At 41.4% G+C, this 22,501-nt stretch overlaps 2 protein-coding genes across 3 annotated transcripts; one reads left to right on the top strand and one right to left on the bottom strand.

Moving 5' to 3' along the window:
* The first annotated feature begins 250 nt into the window (after positions 1-250).
* Positions 251-6,556, top strand: ebag9 (estrogen receptor binding site associated antigen 9). The gene is made up of 7 exons (XM_080471812.1): positions 251-628; positions 973-1,067; positions 2,185-2,266; positions 2,398-2,553; positions 3,733-3,843; positions 4,434-4,525; positions 4,866-6,556. The coding sequence occupies exons 2-7, from the start codon at positions 985-987 to the stop codon at positions 4,981-4,983; spliced, it is 642 nt and encodes a 213-aa protein (XP_080327938.1). The 5' UTR covers positions 251-628; positions 973-984; the 3' UTR covers positions 4,984-6,556.
* Positions 6,557-8,430: 1,874 nt separating this feature from the next.
* On the bottom strand, positions 8,431-21,625 carry sybu (syntabulin (syntaxin-interacting)). Of its 2 annotated transcripts, none has more exons than XM_080471811.1 (8): positions 21,426-21,587; positions 15,741-15,787; positions 15,410-15,596; positions 14,222-14,368; positions 12,641-12,740; positions 12,398-12,562; positions 10,883-11,038; positions 8,431-10,408 (listed from the first exon to the last, which is right to left on the bottom strand). In XM_080471811.1, exons 2-8 carry the CDS (start codon positions 15,762-15,764, stop codon positions 9,232-9,234), a joined length of 1,956 nt encoding a protein of 651 aa, XP_080327937.1. In that variant the 5' UTR covers positions 15,765-15,787; positions 21,426-21,587; the 3' UTR covers positions 8,431-9,231. The 2 variants fall into 2 exon arrangements, with proteins under 2 accessions (XP_080327937.1, XP_080327936.1); XM_080471810.1 differs by having other exon boundaries at positions 8,437-10,408; positions 14,222-14,422; positions 21,426-21,625.
* Between the last annotated feature and the right edge of the window lie 876 nt (positions 21,626-22,501).

Raw genomic sequence — 22,501 nt, 5'->3', positions numbered from 1 at the left:
TGAAATTAATTTATTTACCTTAAAATAAATTGGAAGATATTTAACATTAAATATGTTATCAGAATTTTTGTTTGTGTCTCATTATTAAGAGAACGTGAGAATGAATTATAAGCCACAGCGTTTTTATTTTATTTTTTTAATTTTAAATACAACTGTTTCTTATATTTGTACACTCTAATATATTATTCAAAAGACAAACTGGATGGGAGTGCTGAATTTTACATACAATGAAAACGTTTTTTTCTTGTAGAAGCGACAACGATTGAGATACATCCCAAATCTCCGACGGTCCTTGAAAGCGTCGTGCCCGTACTTCCCTGTTCCTGCTCCTCCCAGTTCAAAGATGGCAGCCTCGGGACTGAGACTAGCGACGACACACATTTAGGATCTCTGACATGAAACCCTGCGGGGGTAAACGGCTGTTACATGGACTGTTTTGACGGGGGTTGCAACATAATTCACCATCACTGATGTGCGGTCGGAGAAAACAGCTTAAACGGTTTAGACATATCATGTTTCCCTGTACGCTAAGCTAGCAAGCTACGGCTAGAAAATAAATGAACTGGTCTGTTCTGCCGCACAAGAGGAAACCAGTTTCCCTACACACGGTCCACTGACGTCTTGCTTGGTGAGTGTGTGGTTGCATAAGATATAAAATGTGCCAATGTAGACGTGATGTGGTTGGGTTAAGGTGAAGGCAGAGCTGGTGTTACCTAACGTCAGCCTTTAGCTCGCTGTTCTGTGGTGGAAACCCAAACAGCAGTTCACATCCTGACAAGAAGCAGGTGTAACTGCTCCCAAAACAATGTCGGTACATCATGTACGTGTTTGCTCATGCATTCTATCTTAAGGAGCGGCTCCTCACTAGCCCGTAGGTGTCAGTTTCTCCGCCAAAGACATAGCTGGAATTATGACCACTGAAGTAAACATTCACTGAAATGCTGTTGTTTCCCCATTTTTCTTTCCTCCCAGCTCAATTTCACAATGGCCATCACACAGTTCCGTCTGTTCAAGATCTGCACATGTCTTGCCAGCTTACTTTCCTTCTTCAAAAGGTTGATATGCAGGTAAGCATATGATTATACACGTGTCATAATATTTATAGAAGGAATGCCCCGTAGTATTTATCTTTGCTGGAGCCTGTTGTGTTGTATTGCAGTATTCTGTAATAAAACAGATGATCGACGAGAAAAATGTGAATGCTCCTGCTCCAGTGCTTCCTCACATGCTCAGAGATTAGAGCCTACTTGGAGATGTGAGCTATTATTGGCAGATCTCTGGGAGTGACTGATTGTGAGATTGGTTCTATTCTGTGTTCATTGCTTCGCTCTATTCAAAGCTGACCTAATCTTTGAGTGTTAAATGATAACCCTATATTGCTATAGGTGTATCTATTAAAACAAGTTTGGCTTTAGCACCTTCCTATCCGTCCTCTTGTCGATTGGAAGCTAAGACAAAATCATGAGTGAGAACTGAAATGGGAAGGAAAGCTTTGAATATATGACATCAAAATCATGGAATCGTTTACAGATTTGAACTTCAGCTGACAAATCTCCTTTCTTGTAAAAAGTGAAGGACCTTTAAAGTCTCTTGGGTCTCTGTAGTTTGAATATTAGTGTTTCATGTGATTATGTGTTTGGAAGTATTTTATATAATCAGTTTTTGATGAGTAGTAATGGTGCTATTTGATCATTGGATACTTTTTTTTTTTGCTAATTTTCTTGCTTTTTTGGTCTGATTAAAAATAAATAAAGATCTTTTAATCCCAGCAGGACTCATCTGATTAAGTAAGGCCTTCAAGAAATATCTTTAGAATTAAAAACCTGCCAGTGTAACTGGCTGATCTCATGTTGAATTATACATAATTCCTTTGGTGGCCTGGCGATTTGAAAAACAAGCTTTTGTGACCAAAAATATTTGCTGGTTTGAGTGTCTTAACCCTCAACTGCTCAGGTTACATCAGATTAAGCATTCAGGTTGAAACGAATAGATGCAGATATTGCCATTGTCTTTTTGCCAATTTATTTGTAAATTGATGCATGATGATCAGAATCAAAATCAATATTGTGGATACTTAAGTTTAGTGTTAGGTAAGGTTTTGTTGGTCTTTAAAAAAGAAAGAAAGAAAAACAAACATTTTAATGGCTTAATAACCACTTCACTTTGCATGTCATTGTACGACAGGAGTGGAAGGGGCCGCAAGCTCAGTGGTGATCAAATAACTCTACCGACAACAGTGGATTTTTCATCATCTGTACCAAAACAGGTCAGTGTGGCATCAATCATCAACACTGGGTATTTAGAACAACAAGCTAGATACTACACATTCAGAAAACACGGTAAACTTTGCACACATTTGCCTAAATAAGCAGCACTTTTGTTATTATGCCTGCACAGCCAGAGATTGAAGAATGGAGCTCCTGGGATGAGGAGGGACCAACAAGTATTAAGATTGAAGGTGGCAATGGGAACGTTTCTACCCCACCCAACGATGTGGACGAAGAGCCCGACTACTTCAAAGACATGGCTCCAACCATCAGGAAAACTCAGAAGGTATGCACGCACGCTGCAGCCAAAGGCAGTATGCAGAACAAAATATTTCATGCAAACACTGTAGGAATGAGTTGCTGCCCTAAAGGGAAACACAACCACTTTCACCCTGCTTGTCCTTCCTGATAAGACTGCAAGTCTCTGCTTTTCTCACAGCAGAGTTGTCCTCCCTTGCCCAGTCTAGATGTTCCTATCATCACCTTCTGTGATCGCTGATGTGTACTGATGCAGCTTCTGCATCACATTCACATTAATCACACAGTAACAATATAAATTGAAATAGACTATGAGAATACCTGTGCCTGTTTGAGTCAGTGTCCAAGTCAGATTGGTTATGTTTTTTATGTTACTTGTCATGTGTCACTGTCTGATGAACCAGCTTCATAAAAAGCATTGTTATCGTGACTTTCTTTTTTTACAATTCTTCAATTGCAGTTTGTTAAAGAGAATTATATGGTGCCTTTTAAAGTCATGACCTGAAGCTCACACAGATGCTGTATTCTGCTGTTCAGTATAAGGTATATTTTATATATTATAATGTGATACAGTTGACTTCATGAAGTCTATGCTCACAAGTTAAAACTAAACATTTATTTGAAAAATTAATAAACTTAAAAACAAAAAGTAATCACTGACATTTGGATTGCACTCTTTGTGAGATATTGTTGTCTCCCTTCTGTGACAAATGCATTTCAGTTCTGCCAACTGTCAGAGTTTCAATCCTCCGTACCGTTTATTATCTCAATCTGATGTCATTTTCAAGTATGAATCCAGCCGTCTCAGAGATTTGGCCTCTTACTTTTGTCTGAGATTTATATTTAGCACAACAGTGTTCTTTGGACCTCATTTCAATGCGTACTTTGTACATTTCTGAAGCATTATGAAGTAAATCCTCGCATAGCTTATGGTAAACAATTAGTGGAAGTTCTACCACATGAGACATGCAACATATTAAGGTTCACAGGTGTTTGAATTAATGGTCTTGTAACAGCCTTATTAAAGCCACAGTGAGCTCCACAGTCTTCTACCTCTGGTACAATAAAAGATGGATGGATGTTCAATCACCAGTATGATGGCCCCGTGTTCACATATTCTGCTCTCTTTTCCTTTAACGGCTGAGTAGCAATGCATTACAAAGTGCTCCAGTTGAAGTCTGAGCCCCTGCCTTTTCTCTTTTTGTAGATTGTGCTGAAGAAACGGGAGCCTTTGAACTACCTGGTGCCTGACGGCTCAGCAGGATTCTCCAGCAGACTGGCCGCCTCTCAGGATATGATGACCTTCAGTCCACCCTCAGTACGTTGCTGTGCGATCGTCTCAAGCGGTGTTTTCGCCTGTTCACACATGGAGTGATTTTCCTTGTTTGTAAGGTTGGGAATCAAGCAGAGGTTCTGCTGCAGTGCTGTTTCATACAATGTGCAGTATAAATACTTTTGCTCACATCTTCTCGTGAAGACCTGAGATAACACAGCCTTTCTCTAATGCTATTTGATACACTGTATGTGACCTTGCCAAGGCTTTAGGGACAGCAGAGGAAATGGGAAATCTGTGATGCCATCCGCCAGGCTCGCTTAGAGCTGTATTAGAGCAGCGGGAGTTTATACTTGAATGTTAATCCGTTACCATCATTTCAAATATTTATTCAGTTGAGTGTGTCTAATCAATGAGATTCATGCTACTGCTATCTTTTTATGGTGATTTATCGACACGTCTGTATCACACAAATTAAGGCTTGTCTAAAACTTTACATATTTAATTCACCAGAGATCTTTTTTTCTTTTTTTTTTAAAGTAGAAACTCACCTTAGATGTGTGTGATGTTTTTATACGTGGGTGTGTCCGTCTGCATTTCGTTGGGAACCACTGACTTGAATCATGTTTGCACAGGCTGAACTGGGAGAAATGGACAACTGGCAGGAGGACACCAATGCCTGGGAGGACGAGTCCAACGCTGCCTGGGAAGCAGAGGAAGTCCTCAGGTATGAGGTCGTAATTAGATCTGTTCTTGCGCACAAAAAGTATTCAGTTGGTAGCTGAAGCATCCGTTAATGGCACAGCTTCAACAATCGATAGACAGCAGAGTTAAAATTGAATGTGTGGTGATATTTTCTCATGTTGCTTTAGGTTGATAAAATTACATTTCTAATTGATTTTACACACGTTCAATAAATAAATGCAGCTTCATGATATGGCCAGCAGGTGTCAGTGTGAGTCTCTTATCAGCAGAAGAGACCCAGGATGACCTGGCTTTTGATGACATGCTCTGTAATGACTTTGCCTATAAATCACATCTTTTTTTTTGTCTCTATTATTTATCAGACAACAAAAGATAGCTGAGCGGGAGAAGCGATCCATGGAGCAGCAAAGGAAAAAGATCGAGAAGGATGCTCAGAGGATGATGAAGAAGGAGCAGAAGATTGCCGTGAAGCTCTCGTAACATTTTGGAATCGCTCAGTTTGGAGCCAAAGGGATCAGGGGCGGGGACAGAGACACTACATCAATCGTTACTCCGTCTTTAAAGTCACCCATCCACCACACCTCTCATCCGTTAAGCAGACTGTCCTCCTTCTCCCTTTGTATTCCACCAGCAGCCATTTTCATCTGTTTTCGAGCTGCGGCGGTGTTAAACACTTCAGTGCTGTGAGAAGATAACACGCCGGGTGTACTCACCATTCATATGGCACGGTCATGTTGGTCTTTCACGAGGAGTGGAGTTCATACAAGTCGGTTCATGTTCAGTTAAATGCTCTCATCTGCTTTACAAAGATTTTAGACTGGTTCAGTGCGTTAGCGTAGAAAAATGTCCTGCTTTGGTTTTGTCCCAGGGGAATTTGTAAATAAACTGGTCCCTGTTCTACCTTTTGGAACTCAAATAGGGAGTATGAATCCTTTTCTTTGTGTTTTTAAAGACCACAATGGAGGAGGGAGGCTAATTTATTTGATGCAGCACTGTATGACAGCGATACCCCACGATTTGTCTGATTTTTGTTTTTATATTTATGTATTTCATTGTCTAAAAGCTTTTTTTTTCCTCTTTTGATTGTTGGTTGATACTTCACATCATCTCCCTGTGCTATATAAAGCCATTATTAGACTGGAAATCTGCATTAAAAAGAAGGCTGGAGATTTTCACAATAAGTGTATGCAGGCTGTGGGTTCCTATGGTAACCTCACAGTTACTGGTTCACCATTAATTCCTGTAGTTCTTTCAGCTTTGGACAGTGGCGGTAACATCAAGTAAGCCTTTTTTTTTTCTGGAAGGGAGGGAATCTTGCTCCTGGCTGTTGAATAACTGATGCACTCGCTTCACAGAAAACATGAATCACTATCACAGTGAAATCTTAACCAATCAGACGTTGGACAGAAGTCCCCCCAGCACTCATCACAAATGCTATGCTAATTGCTAAACTATGTTTTTTTTTTTATTGAGCTTCTTGTAATATGAAGAATCGATGTAATGAGATTCCCGGGCTGTACTGGTGTTGTCATGGAAACACTGGCAGGTTGGGAAGCTGAAATATGCAGACATGATACAGTGCATCTTGAGTACATGACTCCAGCTTGGGAAGAAGCAAATTTCAAAACCTTATGTTACACTTTATAGCTTTCCTAATAACAGAATGTCTCTGGTTTAATATTCTTCATCACAAGACTTACTACTGTCAGCAGAGCTGCTGATTTTGATAAAACTTCTATGAAATAATATTGCATGAAGGGGTTTTACTGTTTCAAAGCCAGGGACAAACTGTATTTGCAGATTACTGAATTATTCAAAAGTCAACCTGTTTTTTTTTTTAATTGCGCAGAAATCAAGCACCAAAAATCTTTTTGTTTCATGATCTTTTTTTCAGTGTGCTCTCATGTGTGTAAAAACTGTAATGGTTAGGCAACAGAGAAAGATTTAAGCGAAGTGATGGATCCACAAGCTCTATCAGGATTTGGCAGATTGTATACCTGCTGTGTTTGTCCCACCCATGTTTTTAATAAAATTATTTGATCAATACCTCAGCAATCAGAGCCACATCATTCACTTAAAACTTACCTGTAGCCACGGTGATAAAAGGTCATTATTTATTGCCTTTCGTAATAATATTCAGTGCAACAAGTCAGTAATTCATTCATTTGGATCCACATCTTGAAACGTCTTGAAAAATTTCAGATTTCCTGAAAATCTGTCTTCATGATCCACAGAGGATAATCCCTGCTGCCTTCACCGACCTCTCACATCTGGTTTTACTTGGAATCCATGAATACCATTTGTTTGCATCACTGTGCAATGAATTAACAAATCAATAACTAATATTAAACAAGTTAGAATATACAGTCACTATTGTGTGACAGCCTCCAGCAGGTAAAGCTTTTGCCCCTCCAGTTTCAGGAATAACACGCTAAAGTAGCAGGTGTGGAAGAGATATTCAGATATTATGACATTAACCAGTATATTAACTTAAATATACTCCATTACAAAAAATGGGACATGCATGAAAAAAGTTTACTTTCGTAATAAAGTATGAATATGTACTTATGTATGGTGCAGTTGGACTAATAATGGAGCAGATTTGAATAACTTACATGTAGTTTCACACACAAGAGCAGCAGCATGTTTTTCTTAAGTGTCTGATGAGAGTTCAAATAACTGTACACTTTGGAGATGGAAAATGTCTATTTACTCCGGTTGTCGACTAATCCATCCATCTTCTTTTACAACTTAGGGTCATGGGGGTGATGGAGCCGATTCCAGCAAAGGAAAGTCCATCAAAAACAACCTGGGAGACAGACAACCACACACACATTTGATTTGTTTGTCTTTGGACTGCGGGAAGAAACTGGAGTACCTACAATAAATCCATGTACTCACAAGGAAAATTATACAAACTCCACAAAAAAGTAGCCCCTGGAATCAAACTGGGGACATGCTCACTGTAAGGTTAGAGGGCTAACCACTAAACCACTGCACACCCGGTTATCAGCTCATTGACTCTGAAACGGGACCCCGATCGCTCATTATTCCAGTTCATCAAAACTTTTGTATTTAAAGATGTTTCTTTAAATTGTTCTCCATGAAATCAGCGAGACCGTATTTCCTTTTAAAATGTAGTGGATTGGAAGGAAACAGAAACATTAAATGCAAAAGTGTGACTATGTACAGCGAAGGAGGTTAATTGCTTTTGTTCGACATAACTGCTCTGATTGACATTGGCTCAAAGACCCATCATGGCAGAGTTTACCTTCACACGTCTCCAATACTTTACAGCCTGATGGTAAATGGCTTGTAACGCGGATTGGCATGCAGCTGTCACCACTGACCTCCATCATAACGAAGTCACTCCAATCCGCCTGGGGACACAGCCCGCTTGCCAAAAACCTCTTGGAGACTGACCCACTTTCTAAAAGGGAAAACGCACGTCATCGTCCTTCAGAGGAACAATACACGTGGCTGCACTCGACACGCACACGTTTTACAACGCTGCCGTGTCCACAGCCTTTTCCCCACTCGTGGAATCCAGCATCCACAGAACAGTGTGGGGATTACAGCATCTTATTACTCATTCTAATGCCTTATGAACCCAGAGGTCACGGTTATGCAACCAACGATGGATCGCCATATGGCAAAGTGGAGATGCAGCCATCACAGCAAAGGCGTGAACGTTAGTCCATTTAGACTGAAACTGGATCTTATGTAATAAGACACCGTTGGAAGCTTTAGTGGTTTGATGTCAACCTAGTTTTTTTTCCTGGTGTAAAGGCCCAAACAGCATTACAGGAGATCCCATCAAAGTGGATGTAATGGACTCAACATTGTTCGCAGCACAACCCAGGGGAGGTCTGAGAAAGCTTTTACATAAGATGAGCCGTCATGAGAGCACGTTCTTCAGTAGCACTTGGGTTCAGACTGGATATTTCTCCCATTTATTTATTCATGTGAACAAGTCGTGCAAAAGAGGAAACTTCAAGACGTTGCTGGCATTTTAAAACAAGCCCATTACATAAAAGAAAGTATTTCTGTTACCTCACCACAACCTTGTCAGAGCGGAACAAGTCAGGAGTACACACACACACATACATGCCAGAATTATCATGCTTTAATAAAGATACGGGGACATTTCATGTAAACCAACAGTATTGCACATTGCTCAGGCACATAACAAGTGTCAGTTGCTGTGAAGCATCAACTTATTTCTATGAACAATACACAAGCTGTACCAAGTAAAGCTCTACCCCCATGGGGAAAAAAAATATATAGATATTTACACCTCACAAAACCGTGAACTCACATTAAAGCTTTGGCAGAAGTTTTTTTTTCTTGAACAATAACCCAAACAAATTCCAAACCTGTCGAACATTTAGTCTTTCATGTTTCGCTCATCCAAACAACATTTTTGACACAGGAGAACGCCTAGAGGGACACCACAGGACAATGAGAATACTTAACCATCTACCTAGATGATCTGTTTACACATGTAAATGATAAATATAGAAATAAACCCTTTGATAAATAATCCCTTTCAAGTGACTGGTCTGCCTCAATGGTAACTGTACAGTGCAAAATAATCGTGCTGGAATCAAAAAAAACTGCATTGATATAATTAAGTGTCAGACAAAAACACATCTCAAATACTCTCCAAAAGATGCTTAAGTGCTTTGAGTTCAAGATTGCGTGTTGCTGCATGCGGTTGGGAAGCCATTACACATCCGGCCTGCGAGTGGCGTGACGAAGCGAGTGAAGCCCCATGACGCAACAGCCCCTGATCAGAGCGGCGATGTTGTACACCGGAGCGCTGCCGTCCACGCCGTGGCGGGAGTACAGCCAGGCCACCGTGGGCAACACTGGGGCCGCCACCGCCACCAGATCCACCAAGAAGCTGTTGCTCCAGTAGCGCTTGCCGACCACATCCAGTCCTGGAGAAAGACGCCGCTCCTCCTCAATGACGCCAAAGTCCAGCTCCTCCATGAACCGTTGGCTCTCTGCAGGCTCTGAGCAACACGCGTCAGTGTTCGTGGAGATGTTGGGACTGCTCGGAGGCACGGTGGGTCGGGGAGGCATTTGGTCGGGCTGATTGAAAGTGGTGGAACCGTGGGTGGGTAGGTTGGAGGATCCCAGAAGGCTGCCTGGTGCCAACAGAGCTGCTTCCCCCGTTGTGGCCCCGTGGAACTTAAGCAGCTGGTGGATGAGAGCCTGCAGGTCTGGAGACATGGGGGTGACGTCAGTCTGGATTTCTTTATCTTCCGTGCAGTGCTGTGAAGTTGTGCTTGAGGGGATGGTGATGGTATTGGAGAGTGTTTTCGGCAGTTGTGTTGGTGCAGCAGAAACCGGTCCATCTTCTGACAGAGCAGATGCTTCATGCCCCGATTCTACCCCGGCCCTCAGCTTGCCATTAGAGTCCTGACTGAAGTCCATGGCAGTGGACATGAAGACCTGCTCTAAAATGTCCGCTCTGTTGGCCATCTCATCGTTCACCAACAGCCCGCTGTCTGCCATGGCCTCCGCTCCTTGGTCTCCCAGTTCCATCCCACCATCTTCCTCCCCCACCATCTTTTTCCTGCTGGCATCAGAGCTGTCGCAGAGGAAGTGCAAGGCAGTCTCCTCCTGCTGGTTGGACCCACTCTGGGCAAGCTCCATGCTGTGCAGCAAGGACTCCAACTTCCTATTTTGGATGTTGATGTCGATGAAGTACTTCTGTATCCCCTTGTCCTTCTCCATCAGGCTGCTCTTCATGGTTTCCACCACCTGACGCAGCTGCTTGATTTCTTTGCGAGCTTCCTTGAGAGAAAGCTGAGCCTCCACCCGGTGACATTCCTCTTCAATCCAGTCCTCTCTCATTCTGCCAAGCTGGCCTTTAAGCTCCTCAATCTCCACCTCTCTAATAAAAAAATTAAAAAAACAGAAATACTCCATCATTGAAAAGCAAAACTATAATTTTCCAAACAAAAAATAAGTGAATAAATGTTTCAGGTCAGGCTTTCATTTCGACTAAAGTTGTTTGACGTTCCATCTTGAATCAACTTACTTTGTCGAGTCCAATTAGACTGAACACATTAGGTCAATAAAATCCAGTCATGTAGTCAATACACAACTTGTGGAATGTTGCTAACTCATCTCATGTAGTTTGTATACCCAACAATGGTATTCAGGGTATTTATTTTTTTTCCTCTCCATCTTACATAATTCTTGCCCAGTGGGTTTACACTTCACAAGACATTAACGTTAGGGCTGCTGCACGTAGGCATTACATCACAACTGCTGTGTCACACTTTCCCCTGATGGGACCACTCTTGCAAGATTTTAAATCAATTAAAGATAAGCTTTTTATCAGAGGCGCTTCTGTGCGGCTAACCTGTCTTGAACTCTGTTCTCAGACTCCAACAGTTGGGTCTTCAGGTGCCTGATTGCAACTTCCTTCTGCTGCAGAGGGGTGAGATATTGTTCAGGGTTCGGAGGTCTGATTCCGTGGTTGTCTCTGCAGGAGTGGTAGCGGCTGGGATTTGGTCTTCTGTTGGAGAGAGAGAAACAATGATTGTGAGGATTGTGGAGAAAGGCTTTGTTTACCCATCGAGAAGTCATTATCAGTTCATCATTCTTTACTAGGCATTTTAAAATAAAAAAAAACAACAAAGCAATTTGACAGCGAAAACAAACTTGCTCCCTGCAGAAGGTAATTAGTCTGGCTGGGAGAGTGCTGTCAAAGCAGATGCTCTCCGAAGCCCAGAATTCTAGTCTGACACAGGATTACGGGCACGTCGGCGAAAAACTACAAACCAGCAAAATGCTGGGTTATCTAAATACAAGCAGAGTTGGCAAAAAAAGAAAAAGAAAAAAAGCAATCACCTTACCAGAAAAAAGCCTAATCTACAGCTAATTGCATACATGTCTTGTGATTAGTGGTTTATCATGTTCGAAGAAGACTGTTAAAAGGATTCCTGTTAGTTCTGTACAGGATGCGTGGGTGGATTTTAGGGAATATGCAAAGTAGCACATAAGCCCACTCTCTCCGAGCACTATATCCTAGCAACCCAGGATACTCAAAGCTTTGATGTGAACACCGTGCATCCCGGCCAGAAATAGAAACGGCCCAGGAGAAGGTGGCATGTGAGGGAGAACGATGTCACATGATGCCCAGCCAGGCAGGAACAGCATGACACGGGATGTCTTAAAGTGACAAAGACAGCGAGATCATAATGTTCTTCATGGACGTAAACATCAGATAAGTGCTGCAGAAATGTTGCGGTATAAAAACTTGAAGGGTCGATGGTTGACTATCAGTTATAATGCTGAGGGAGCATTTTCTAGGCCAAGCCCTCTGAAACCGCCAACAAACCTAAAGCCAAAGTAAACCTCTCATGTAATATGCAGCCTGAGGCACAAAGTCAGAAACTCACGGTGGTCCCAAACACATTCAAGCCGCAAGCCATTGAGTTCTGCTGGTCTAAATAATTTATGTCCTCATCTGTCCTCTAAAGCCATGGTGCATTCACTCCAGTACTGCTACAAAGTGGCTTCAGTCAGTAGGGTCACTGTCTGGGTCCCATATTCAGACATTTGCTTGATTAAATCCCGAATAATCTCTGCTCCAGCCAAACCATGACCGATATAATCCCGAACAGCAGCAACAGAGGTACTGCTGAAACAATCCGAGCTTAATCCAGCCACCCACTCACTCACTCATGGGGTGCATTGCAAGATTTAGATTGTGTTTTGGGCTCGTCTCCAAAATCCACTACGTGCTCAAAGAGAGGAAGTTATATCCATCATAACTCATAGTGGACCAAAAAGTCACAGTAACCAATTACATCATCTCACATTTGATTTGTGGTATTTGATCTTGACGATAACCGATATTCAGGTTTGGTACCTGGATGTTGGGCTTGAGTTGCAGCTGCTGCTGTTGGTGGTTGAGGAGCCAACCGGGAGGCATCTGGGAGGGGTCCTGTAGGGAGCGTAGAGCTCTGCATCATGATTAGCTGATGGGCTCCCGGCTGGTTTGAACACTGGCAGCGGTCGGATGTGATTGACCCGACTTATCACAAAAAAAAACAAATGGTGTCAGTGACTAAAAGCCATATACACAAAACAAAAGGTCATCAAAACATCGTACCTGCGTGAAGAGGGTTTCTTTCCCACCGAGGTGGAGTTGAGCCTCTCCCTGGTTTTCAGGCTGGCAGAGCTGCTGGAAGAGCTGAAGTCTGCCTCACAACCTACAAGGAGAATGAACAACACGTTCAACAACTACTACTTTATTTATGCTCTTCCTAGAGGCCCCATGCTTTTATGGCAGAACAACATTTCAACTACAAAATACAAAACTGCTTCTGTATTCGCCTTTGCCAACAGAATCGCATAAAACTACTACAAGTATTGCACCTTTTCCAACTTCACTAAAGCCAATTGTATTAAGAAATTGATGTGCGTATGATTTTTATTTTATTTTTTTTACTTCAAATGATTTTGCAAAAATAGTCAACACATTCAATGGCAACGCATGTTGAAAAAAGCTAAGAAATCCAGTAAACAAATAAACTGTCATCCATAAATTGTGTTGAATTAAAATAAAAAGTAGCATCAAGATGGTCATTTATTGAATTAGAGACACTGGAAATACCAAACTAGTTCTTTAGCTATGCATCATTTTCAACATAAAATGTATCAAGATGGTCAACGGCCCATTAATACATTTAAGAATCAGGTTTTAGCGATTTCCAGGCCATGTCTGCCTCTTCATAATTCCATACGATTTGGTTTTAAGGTGTAATTAGAAGCTGCTTGGTTCTTTACCAGCCCTGACTACTGTTCTACAAATTGTTCATTCTATCAAAGGAAACTGCGTCATATAAATCTTTGTTGTCCTTTACTGGTTCCCCGACTGCAGCTATTGTGGTTGCAGATTCTTTTTGAATGAGATGCTTTGTACAACCCATCGGCATACACATTACAAGACAGCATAATAATGAGGTAAATTGAAGCTTTAAGTGCTGAACAGTCAGAAAACGGTTTAAGGTTTCAAAATGTTTTACAAATTAGACTGAAAGCTATATTTGCCATACCTGAGTAGCATCTTTTTCCATCAAACAACACCATAGTGATGTGCCCTGTGACAAACGGCTGAAAACTTAGTTTAACCCACCGCCTGGTGAGACAAATGAAGGTCTGTGCACAGTCAGTCGGTGTAGTAGCCTCCACCTAATCAGTCTAATTGGATAAGCTCCCCAACCTTCCCCTCCACCAATCAGCTCTTTTCCTAACTCTGACTCATGAATCAAGCAGTTTGCTCTTTCCTGAGATTAAAAGAGAGCAAATTGAATTTTGAGATAAACCCCAGGCAATGTTTTTGATATATGTTAACAAAACACAGATGATATTTCACTCCAGTTAGGATTCTGCTTTCAGGCAAAGAAGCAGCTGCCCCTGTCTGTCCATTCATGTGTGAGCTGCAGATGTAAGAAATACACTGTAATTGTATGTTGGTCTTTGGGGAGCTTCTTGCATGTACAAGTATATATATATGCAATTTGTCCTTGTATAGAAATCTGCACAGACAAAAACATCAACCGAGAGAGCAAAACAGTGCAAAATGTTAATCCTAATATAAACAAATTCCAGGTTTGAAATGTTACTGTCACCAGGTTCATCTGGAGGAAGTTAAATCTTTTCTAATCCTTATCACTGTGGTGTCCTTTACCTCTGGCTTTCATGGCCGAGCGAAGCTCCCTCTTGTGCCTCGGTGTGCTCCGTCCTTCACCGCTCCACTCGGCCATCACCCTCACCCTCTTCACTTTGGCCTTGCGCTCTGGGAGCGTCGGCGAGCCGTGGGCACTCTGCTCTGAGCCTGACGGGGTTTTGGAGGGGGACACAGACTGACTAGTGGGGCAGCCGGTGTCATCTATTGTAGACAGGCACACAGACAGTAATAGCCAAGACTGGACTGCGCAGCGCAGACAGTGAACACAAGCAGTTAATCGGAGCTCAAGGTTCAGCTCCGGATGTTTTCTGACAGATAACATGAAGATTTCTGCACTGGAACCTTTACTCTATTTGATAGAATAGAGGTGGAATTAGTTTAACACTTAAAACAACACACTGATGTCTCATCTTTTCAAGCTGAACTGACTTAATCAAAGGCTTTAAAGTATTGGTCATACCTAAAGGCCCCGATTTATATATTTTGCTCATTGGTGCCCAAATGATATAAATAGCCTACCACCATATAAAAAAACCACATAATTCTGACTATAGGATTGCTCACCGCTTCTGATCTTCTGATTTTCTGATTTTCTGATTTTATAAAGGATTTCTTTGTTTTCTAAACAGCCCTTATACATTTCCTACGGTTCAGTGGTAGACTTCATGACTGCCAAATGGGAAGATCGGTTCAATTCAACACAAAAGACCCATCAAAATAAATTTAGATCATTTTAAAGATGCAGTTTTGTTTGTTTGTATTTTTTTTGATCAGGTATCACCCAGCGAGCGCTCAACCACTAGAGCACCCAATGGGATCGGCACCTACATTTTATGATTATTCCATAAAAAAACCTGATTATTTAAAGTTGTTGGTTTTTTTTTAGGTTTGTTTGTTTGTTGTTTGTTTTTTGCAGTACTCAATGACATGAAAACATATATCATGGCATTACAGGAACATTTTACCTTGCTCTTCCTTGGAAAAGCCAAAAATACCACATAATCTCAAACTACAGGACTGAAAACTGGAAGCACTGGTGCCAATAATATACTCAATATTATACATTTGTAAGGCTGTGATCTACTAGTAATTTTTCTCAAACTTGCTCTTCTGAATTATTTTCTGATTATTGTCCTCCTCAACATTAACAAGGAGTTTCTGCTTTTAAACTGAAGCTGAACTTCTTACCAGAGCAAAAGCTGTTTGTGCTGATGGTCCTCTTAGAGTGGTCGGAGCTGATGTCACAGTCCTTGCCCTCCTCCTCTGAAAAAGGGGAATCGGACAGAGGTGATCCTTTGTCCTTTGACCGGAAAGGATGGAGGACCAGTCGTGGGATGCGGCTGCGGGGGCTTCCCTTCTCTGGGGATTTCTTTTCCTGGAAAGTTTGAAACATAACGTTCAGTTTTCTTCAATTTTTGCTCATGATATCTGTAGAAAATAACAGCCAGAGCTGTCAAGATTGAAAAAAATAAAAAAATCAAATGTTTCAAACTGTTTTTGAAGACTTGGTAAGACTCACTTCGTATTCTTGGAACGGTCCCATTGTGCTTCACGCAGCGTTCTCCCCTGAGGAATGAACAAACACAAGGTGAGTCCATTTTCTGTGCACTGCATATGAAGCAGTTTTCAGACGTGGCACTCAAAGCCCTGACATAAAGGGACCTCTGTGTGAACTCGATGCTACAGCGTAAAATCCCACCTTCTACAAATTATGCAAACACACACATCCTCCTGAGTGCAGATGGCACACGAAGCTCCGGGCAAATCACGACCAACACACACAGAATTCTGTACCGAGTGATGCAAATTAAATATGCTGAGAACAAATAGCAAACAAGGAAGGAACACAGGTACAGACAGGCTTGTCCAAAAGCTTTATTGGTACATTCAACAAAAAATAAGGAATAAAGATTATTTCAACAAAACATTCTTTGATGAGGGCAAACATCTGTATTACATTTCATAGCAAACCACATAATATAAAAAAATAAACTTTTGATAGAGCTAAAGGAACGGTCAATAAATTGATCAATAAAAAGCATCATGGAGAAACCAGGGCTGTTGGTGGACAAATTCCAAAGATGTATCCTAATCTATAGGGCTGATGTTGTCATTTTCTGTATGTGTGAAATGTGAAATGTGGTTGCGTTCAATGAATAGTTCGAGGATTTCCATCTTTTTATGATACATTCTAAAAGGACTTCAGTGTCTCTACTGTGTCTTTAAGGCAATCGATCCAATTGTTGAGATTTTTCTTTTTGATCACAAAACAAAAATGCCATCTTCATTTGTTTTGAAATCACAACATTTTGTGAGATCGACAAACAAAACAAATGTATTTGCCTCCACTTCATGTCAACTGAATGAGGCAAAGGACTTACTGGGCATTTGTTGTCATGTTTACAGTCAGTACACTATCATATGGAGCAATAATAAATATGTCCCCTTGGTTGAATTTAGGACCTTGAACTACACCGACCAGCTGCAAGTTTTTTCTCTTGGATATGGAGCTTCATCATTTACTTGAATTGACAAAACTCTCAACTCTGAGTTGAATCTGTCCATCCTTTATCCCCAATAAAGACCTGCTTTTTTACTGAATTTGGTCTTCAACATTGCTGCCATCAACAGCATTGCAGCCACCAGAGGGCACCCAAGATCATACTTCATGCTTTCAGTGGGGATAAGCATAAAGTGGAAACCCCAGAATCTATAGAATGGATCAAATGGACAATCTGAGTGCTGACAACACCAAAACTAAATGAGTTCCAGTGAATATCAACACAGACCTTCAGCCAGTTATTGATACTTCACTGTGGACCAAAATTCTAAGTTGAATATAAACTAGATTTTTTAGGTTTTTATATTTAATTAATACATGAATGGGATATTAGAACCAGAATCTGGGACATTTGGCTGCTTGATAGTAGAACCAGTCTATGAGTGGATTTGCTTGGTTGGTTCAAAACGGTATGCCTGCTTGCAGAGGACAGGTGGGAGAATCGATGATGTCCAGGATAAGTGGGATCTTTTAAAAAAAAAAGCAAAACAGGTGGCCTTCTTTTGTAGCCGGCCAATTTAAATGTCGCTGAGGCTGGAGAACCACATGGTACAACGGTAGGTTAGGAAAATTTAAGAGAAATTAAGAAAAGAAAATGTAAAATATATATTTCATATATATGATCTCAAGCTACACAGATTTCTTTTCTTTAATATTTTAATTCTATATCCAAGTTATGCCAGATTATTCTAATCGGATATGAAGCACAGTGATTCAGTAGACGAAGCTAACGTTGTTATCTGCTTTCTGTGGTGGCTGCCTGCCAAAAAGCTTCTGAGTGCCTCAATCGGGGAAACATTAAAACATGATGGACTACGATTAGACTCTCTTTAAAAAAAGATTTCAAACCAGAGTAGAAAGCCACTGCAGCCTGTGAACTTCTTGTTTTGTACAAACAAATCATCACAGACTCACAACACAATCACGGAAAAGAAGCAAAATTTCTATTTAAGCTTTCGAGCTAAATAATGCAGATCTTCTCTCATGCTTGAATAAACTTCATACAATCACTTTACTTCCTCTCGCCTGTTGATTGCCTCTCGGCACACTTTCTGAGGGGCCGGTTGCATAAGTGTCTTTCTTTTTTTTTTCATTAGGAATGACGTAATTGACCCCAAGGCCTGTGTGCTACTGTCGCATCAGTGAATCCGAACATGTCTTCCATCCCTACATCCGTCGTTTTAAAATTTCAGTACACTGAATATCAGGTCCTGCCTGGATCATCTGGCTTCCTCCAAACAACCTAAAGGCACCTAGTTATCCTTCAGACTGACCTACTACTATAACCCAATATCTGCTCACGAGCAGCCCAGACCTGTGTCGCATCCTCGTTTTAAATCCACCAAGGCTTAAAATGAACGACGCAAAAATAGAGCGGAGAGTCGTGGGAATCAAACCTCACCTCCTTTTCTTTTGATCAGGCTCAAAAAATAGGTCTGTGTCGTGGGTGGCCTGCACCACCTCTCCCGCAGCTTTGGTCTCATTTTCACACACAGTGTCGACACACCGTAGCAATGCACAACAGGCTGGCACTCCAGCATGGCAGAATCAGATTAGAGGCACCAGGCAGAGCCGAGCAACAGCGGCGGTGCCCTAGCAACAGTCCTAGCAACCGGAGAGAAAAGAGCCGCGCCAAGGACTCAAGTTAGATGGAAGCAATTATGTGTGAATCTGTGTATGTAGGCTTCTGCTGCTCCTCCCCGATTCCATCCATCCCTGTGAATACGTCTTGAGAGTGCCGAGGTGATGTGGGGGCGTCACTATTCAAGCATACGATTCTTGTTCCTCTGACTGAATGAACACTGTCCTTGAGCCAGCACGAGCAGCGTTATTCAGTTATTCAAGTACTACCGACTTACACTACATGATGGTAACCTTTCCACAGAGTGTGAACGCTTTTACAGCTTCTTACTTTTGCGACACATCTTTTTGTTCTCAGGTGACACAAAGAGAAAGAAAATAACTGTAGGTACAGAATGATGGAGTGAGATATGAAAGATGAAAATGAGATGTGTAGTTGTCTCCTCTTTTAACCCTTGATGGTTTCATTTCTACAGTTGGAACTGTTTGAAAATCTCCAGAAAATGTCCTGTTTTGTGTTTTGCTGCTGACTTCAATATCTCCTTAAAAACATTAACTACTAAAATGACAGTATTTTTTTTTAGCAATTTTGTTTCTTTATAGCATAAAGCATGGATTTCCATTACAACTGCCCGGGGCGCAGGTCATTAGCACTCTTGAATCATAGCAGGATGATTCACATCTGCAAGATCTTTATGTGGGAGGTTTCTATGTTCTCCCTGTGCCTGGGTGGGGCTTCTCGATGTTAAATGTATGGGACCCTAACTTACATAAAGTTAGCACTGAGGAGCTAGTTAACACTAAACAGATGGATGGATTTCAATAAAAGTGTTGGTTCAAATCATCAGGATTTGCTGCAGTACATGGGGACATTTTCCCTGGGCAATCACTTTGCCAATATGTTGTCAAGTCGAATTCTTTTGACTAAATGTTGGAATTACACATAATTAGAACACCTTTTCTAGTAGATGACACTTTTGAAAATCTTAAAAAACAGCCTTATAAAGCCAAAGGAAATAGCAGTGTCATTGACAATATACTGTTGTGAACCTTGTACAGTAGGATCATGCATCTGATCCTATTGACTGCAGACAAAGTTGACTGGCTACCTGCTGAGAAACAGGCTAAGTCCTATTTAAGTTGCGCACTGAGGATTTGCGGTGCTCTTAAGTAAATAAGAACCAGTGAACCTGGGTACACAATCCATAATCATTAGGAAAACATATTATCTTAGAGGGCCCTCCCACTAATTTTTCTAAGTAGACTCTCAGATGGGAAGATTAAAAAAAAATGTTAGCAGGGCACTGGCAAACTAGTCTTTAAGCCTCCACTGCCTGTTTCCCTCATCCAGATGGCCTTCTTATAAAACAACAAGGAGTGGGCGTCAATAAAAATGCCTTTAATCCGTCAGAGGGTATGTGCTTTCTAATGCCGCTCATACGCACTCTTCCATTTTGGCATTAATCTCATCAGACGGGCTCTCAGCCTTTGCAACGTGTACACTGACTTTCACCACAGTTTGTCTCAAGCAAATACGCAAGATAAATGAATGGATTTACATTTATCCACAACAAAGCATGACGTGCACATTAGTTCTGTTGGCATGTCTGATTCAATAACTTTAGTGATGACTATGGCTCATTGTACCACAAACAGCTGGTGTGTGATCAGTTCTAGAGGGTGTGAGCATCTTTAGGTGTCCTAAATGGAAAAAAAGAAAAAAAAGAGAGTTATTTGCTCAGCTGATCACATCAAGCCATGTGCAGCTCTTTGGTCTCTTCTGAGAGGCTCCATGTAGTTTTTCCAAATGTAAATCTTCAACAATACCTCTTTTGTTGGTCTTTTGAAGTGACGAATGTGACACTTCAATTACAAAAATAATTTTTTTTGCCAACTAAAACTTGCATCCTCACTGCAGGTGAGTGCAATTATTGAGTTTCCAACCCAACCTTTAATTAATCAACTAAGCCTGAATCAACTCATTAAATTCCAGAGCCGACCATGCTGAGAGGAGTTACCAAACAACTCAATAAGTCAAGATGAAAGAGTTTAATATCTTTATGATGAGTAACAAAATGTCAGTGATTCTTAAATTTAGTTTACTTGCTTGATAAATGCAAAATAAACCACAGTTTTGTAATATAACGCAACTAATAATAATAATAATAATAAGTTTGAAAGCTGTGCTGACCCGATAAAGGTCAAATATGTTTCTAGAGAAATTTAGGGGACAGGAATAAATGACTGTCTTCTGTATAGGTTGCCGATTCCTTCCTCAGTTGGGCTGAATCATCTCTGCATGATGCCATTACTGTTGTTTCTTGCTATTTCGTATTCGATGTGCTCGAAGGACATTGAAAACAAAAGATAATATTCTGACATCAGGAAAACTGTTACGATAATCCCCATTAATCACATTTTAATTCCACATCTGTGATTCAGTTGTCAACATCCTAATAAACACAATCAGTAAAGAAAAGTCAACCCCTTTTAACCAAAATCTGGCATGTACAGCCTGTTCCAAAGGACCCTGAAAACGCATTCCCGTTTGTTTACATGCCCTTCTTTGTTCATACAAAGCACACAAAGACATCTCCAAAGCCATTCTTATTGACAATGATAAATTAAACATGAGATAATCCCCTTGCGAACACCAGCAACCCATCTCAGCGTTTTAATTCAGCAGTTTGCAGCATATATTAAAACGTGTCGCATCAAGCATTGGGGTTTGTTTTGTTTCATGTTACCCCTTCCACGCGCGCAGACGCTTCCACAATAACGACATGCGAAGTCCGGCGCAGGATGCATGTTCTTGTGGCGTAAACATCCCACTTCCAACCCGACGAGGCAGGATTCAACCGATACATGTACATCATTGAGAACAGTCAGATCACCTATGAGAATTTTTATTTTTTTATTTTTTTGGAGCCTGGTTTCTGAACTTGTAAACAACCCTATCCTCAGCCCACCCCGTCCACCTCACCCCCTTGATCTGTTTCATCCTTTGAGGGCAGATCGTGACAACGCATGCTTGTTTTCATGATAAGAACATAAAACACCTGCCTGGATGGATGAAGGCGATCTCTCGCGGATCAAAAAAAATAAAATGGGGTGCCAGTCAGTGGGTGAAGCACAAAGGGTCCTTTCCCGTGCTGGTGGTGCCAGCCTCCGCTCTGCTGTGTGGATGAGAGCTGGAGGAGCGCAGACTGACGACACACGCGCACTGAGCGCGACTCGTCCCGAGCGTGTTACATAACGCGTGTGGGGCGTTATTTAACCACTGAAAGCCCGCCATCATTTAGGAAACACACCATTGGCATGCCTGCGTGCATCCTGTAACAGCTTTATGAGAGCATTGGTTGATATTAGAAAGAGTTGTGCCGATTGCGACACAGGGCGAGGTATGCGCAGATCAATATGACATTGATGCGCAATCTGCAAAATCTGATCATACTTTCGATTCGTCTCTCACCGGCAATAAAGGGGCAACCGCATAATATGTAGGCTAATCCTTTGGTTAACACACACACACACACACACACACACACACACACACACACACACACACACACACACACACACACACACACACACACACACACACACACACACACACACACACACACACACACACACACACACACACACACACACACACACACACTTGATCAATGGTTGAGTATGTGTTCAGGCGGACTGAGCTCCCAGAGCGGCTGTTGGCTCTCCATGGTGCTGAAGCTGCAGCATGCACTCGCTGCTGGCGCTTTACAAGTTGACATTCAGTCACACAACTAGTAGAAATGAATGCGCACCTGTAAAATAAACCTGCAGTGTGTTTGAACATTATCCACTGGAGCCCCAGATGAAAGTTTCCTTCTACATCCTAAAAGAAGATCACATTATCGATGTTTTATTGTATTATAGATATCAAATATGTGTAATACAAAGGCTTTTTATACTGCATTTCTGCATGGTAACATGGTTTTTGTAGCCATGAAAAAGTTATTGAGGGGTAGATTGAGTCAGATCGGCACTAGTGAAGGCCTTGGTCTGGCCCACCACTGTATATTTGTCTGTATGCTGATAATGCAGCCTAAAATGTCCTACAAGTCAGCCTCAAACTCTGCTAAATTGTTATA

The sequence above is a fragment of the Lipophrys pholis genome (assembly GCF_963383615.2).
Source record: "Lipophrys pholis genome assembly, chromosome: 9".
Taxonomy (NCBI): Eukaryota; Metazoa; Chordata; class Actinopteri; order Blenniiformes; family Blenniidae; genus Lipophrys; species Lipophrys pholis.
The sequence above is the reverse complement of the archived record's forward strand: the minus strand, read 5'-3'. Positions and strand labels throughout refer to the sequence as shown.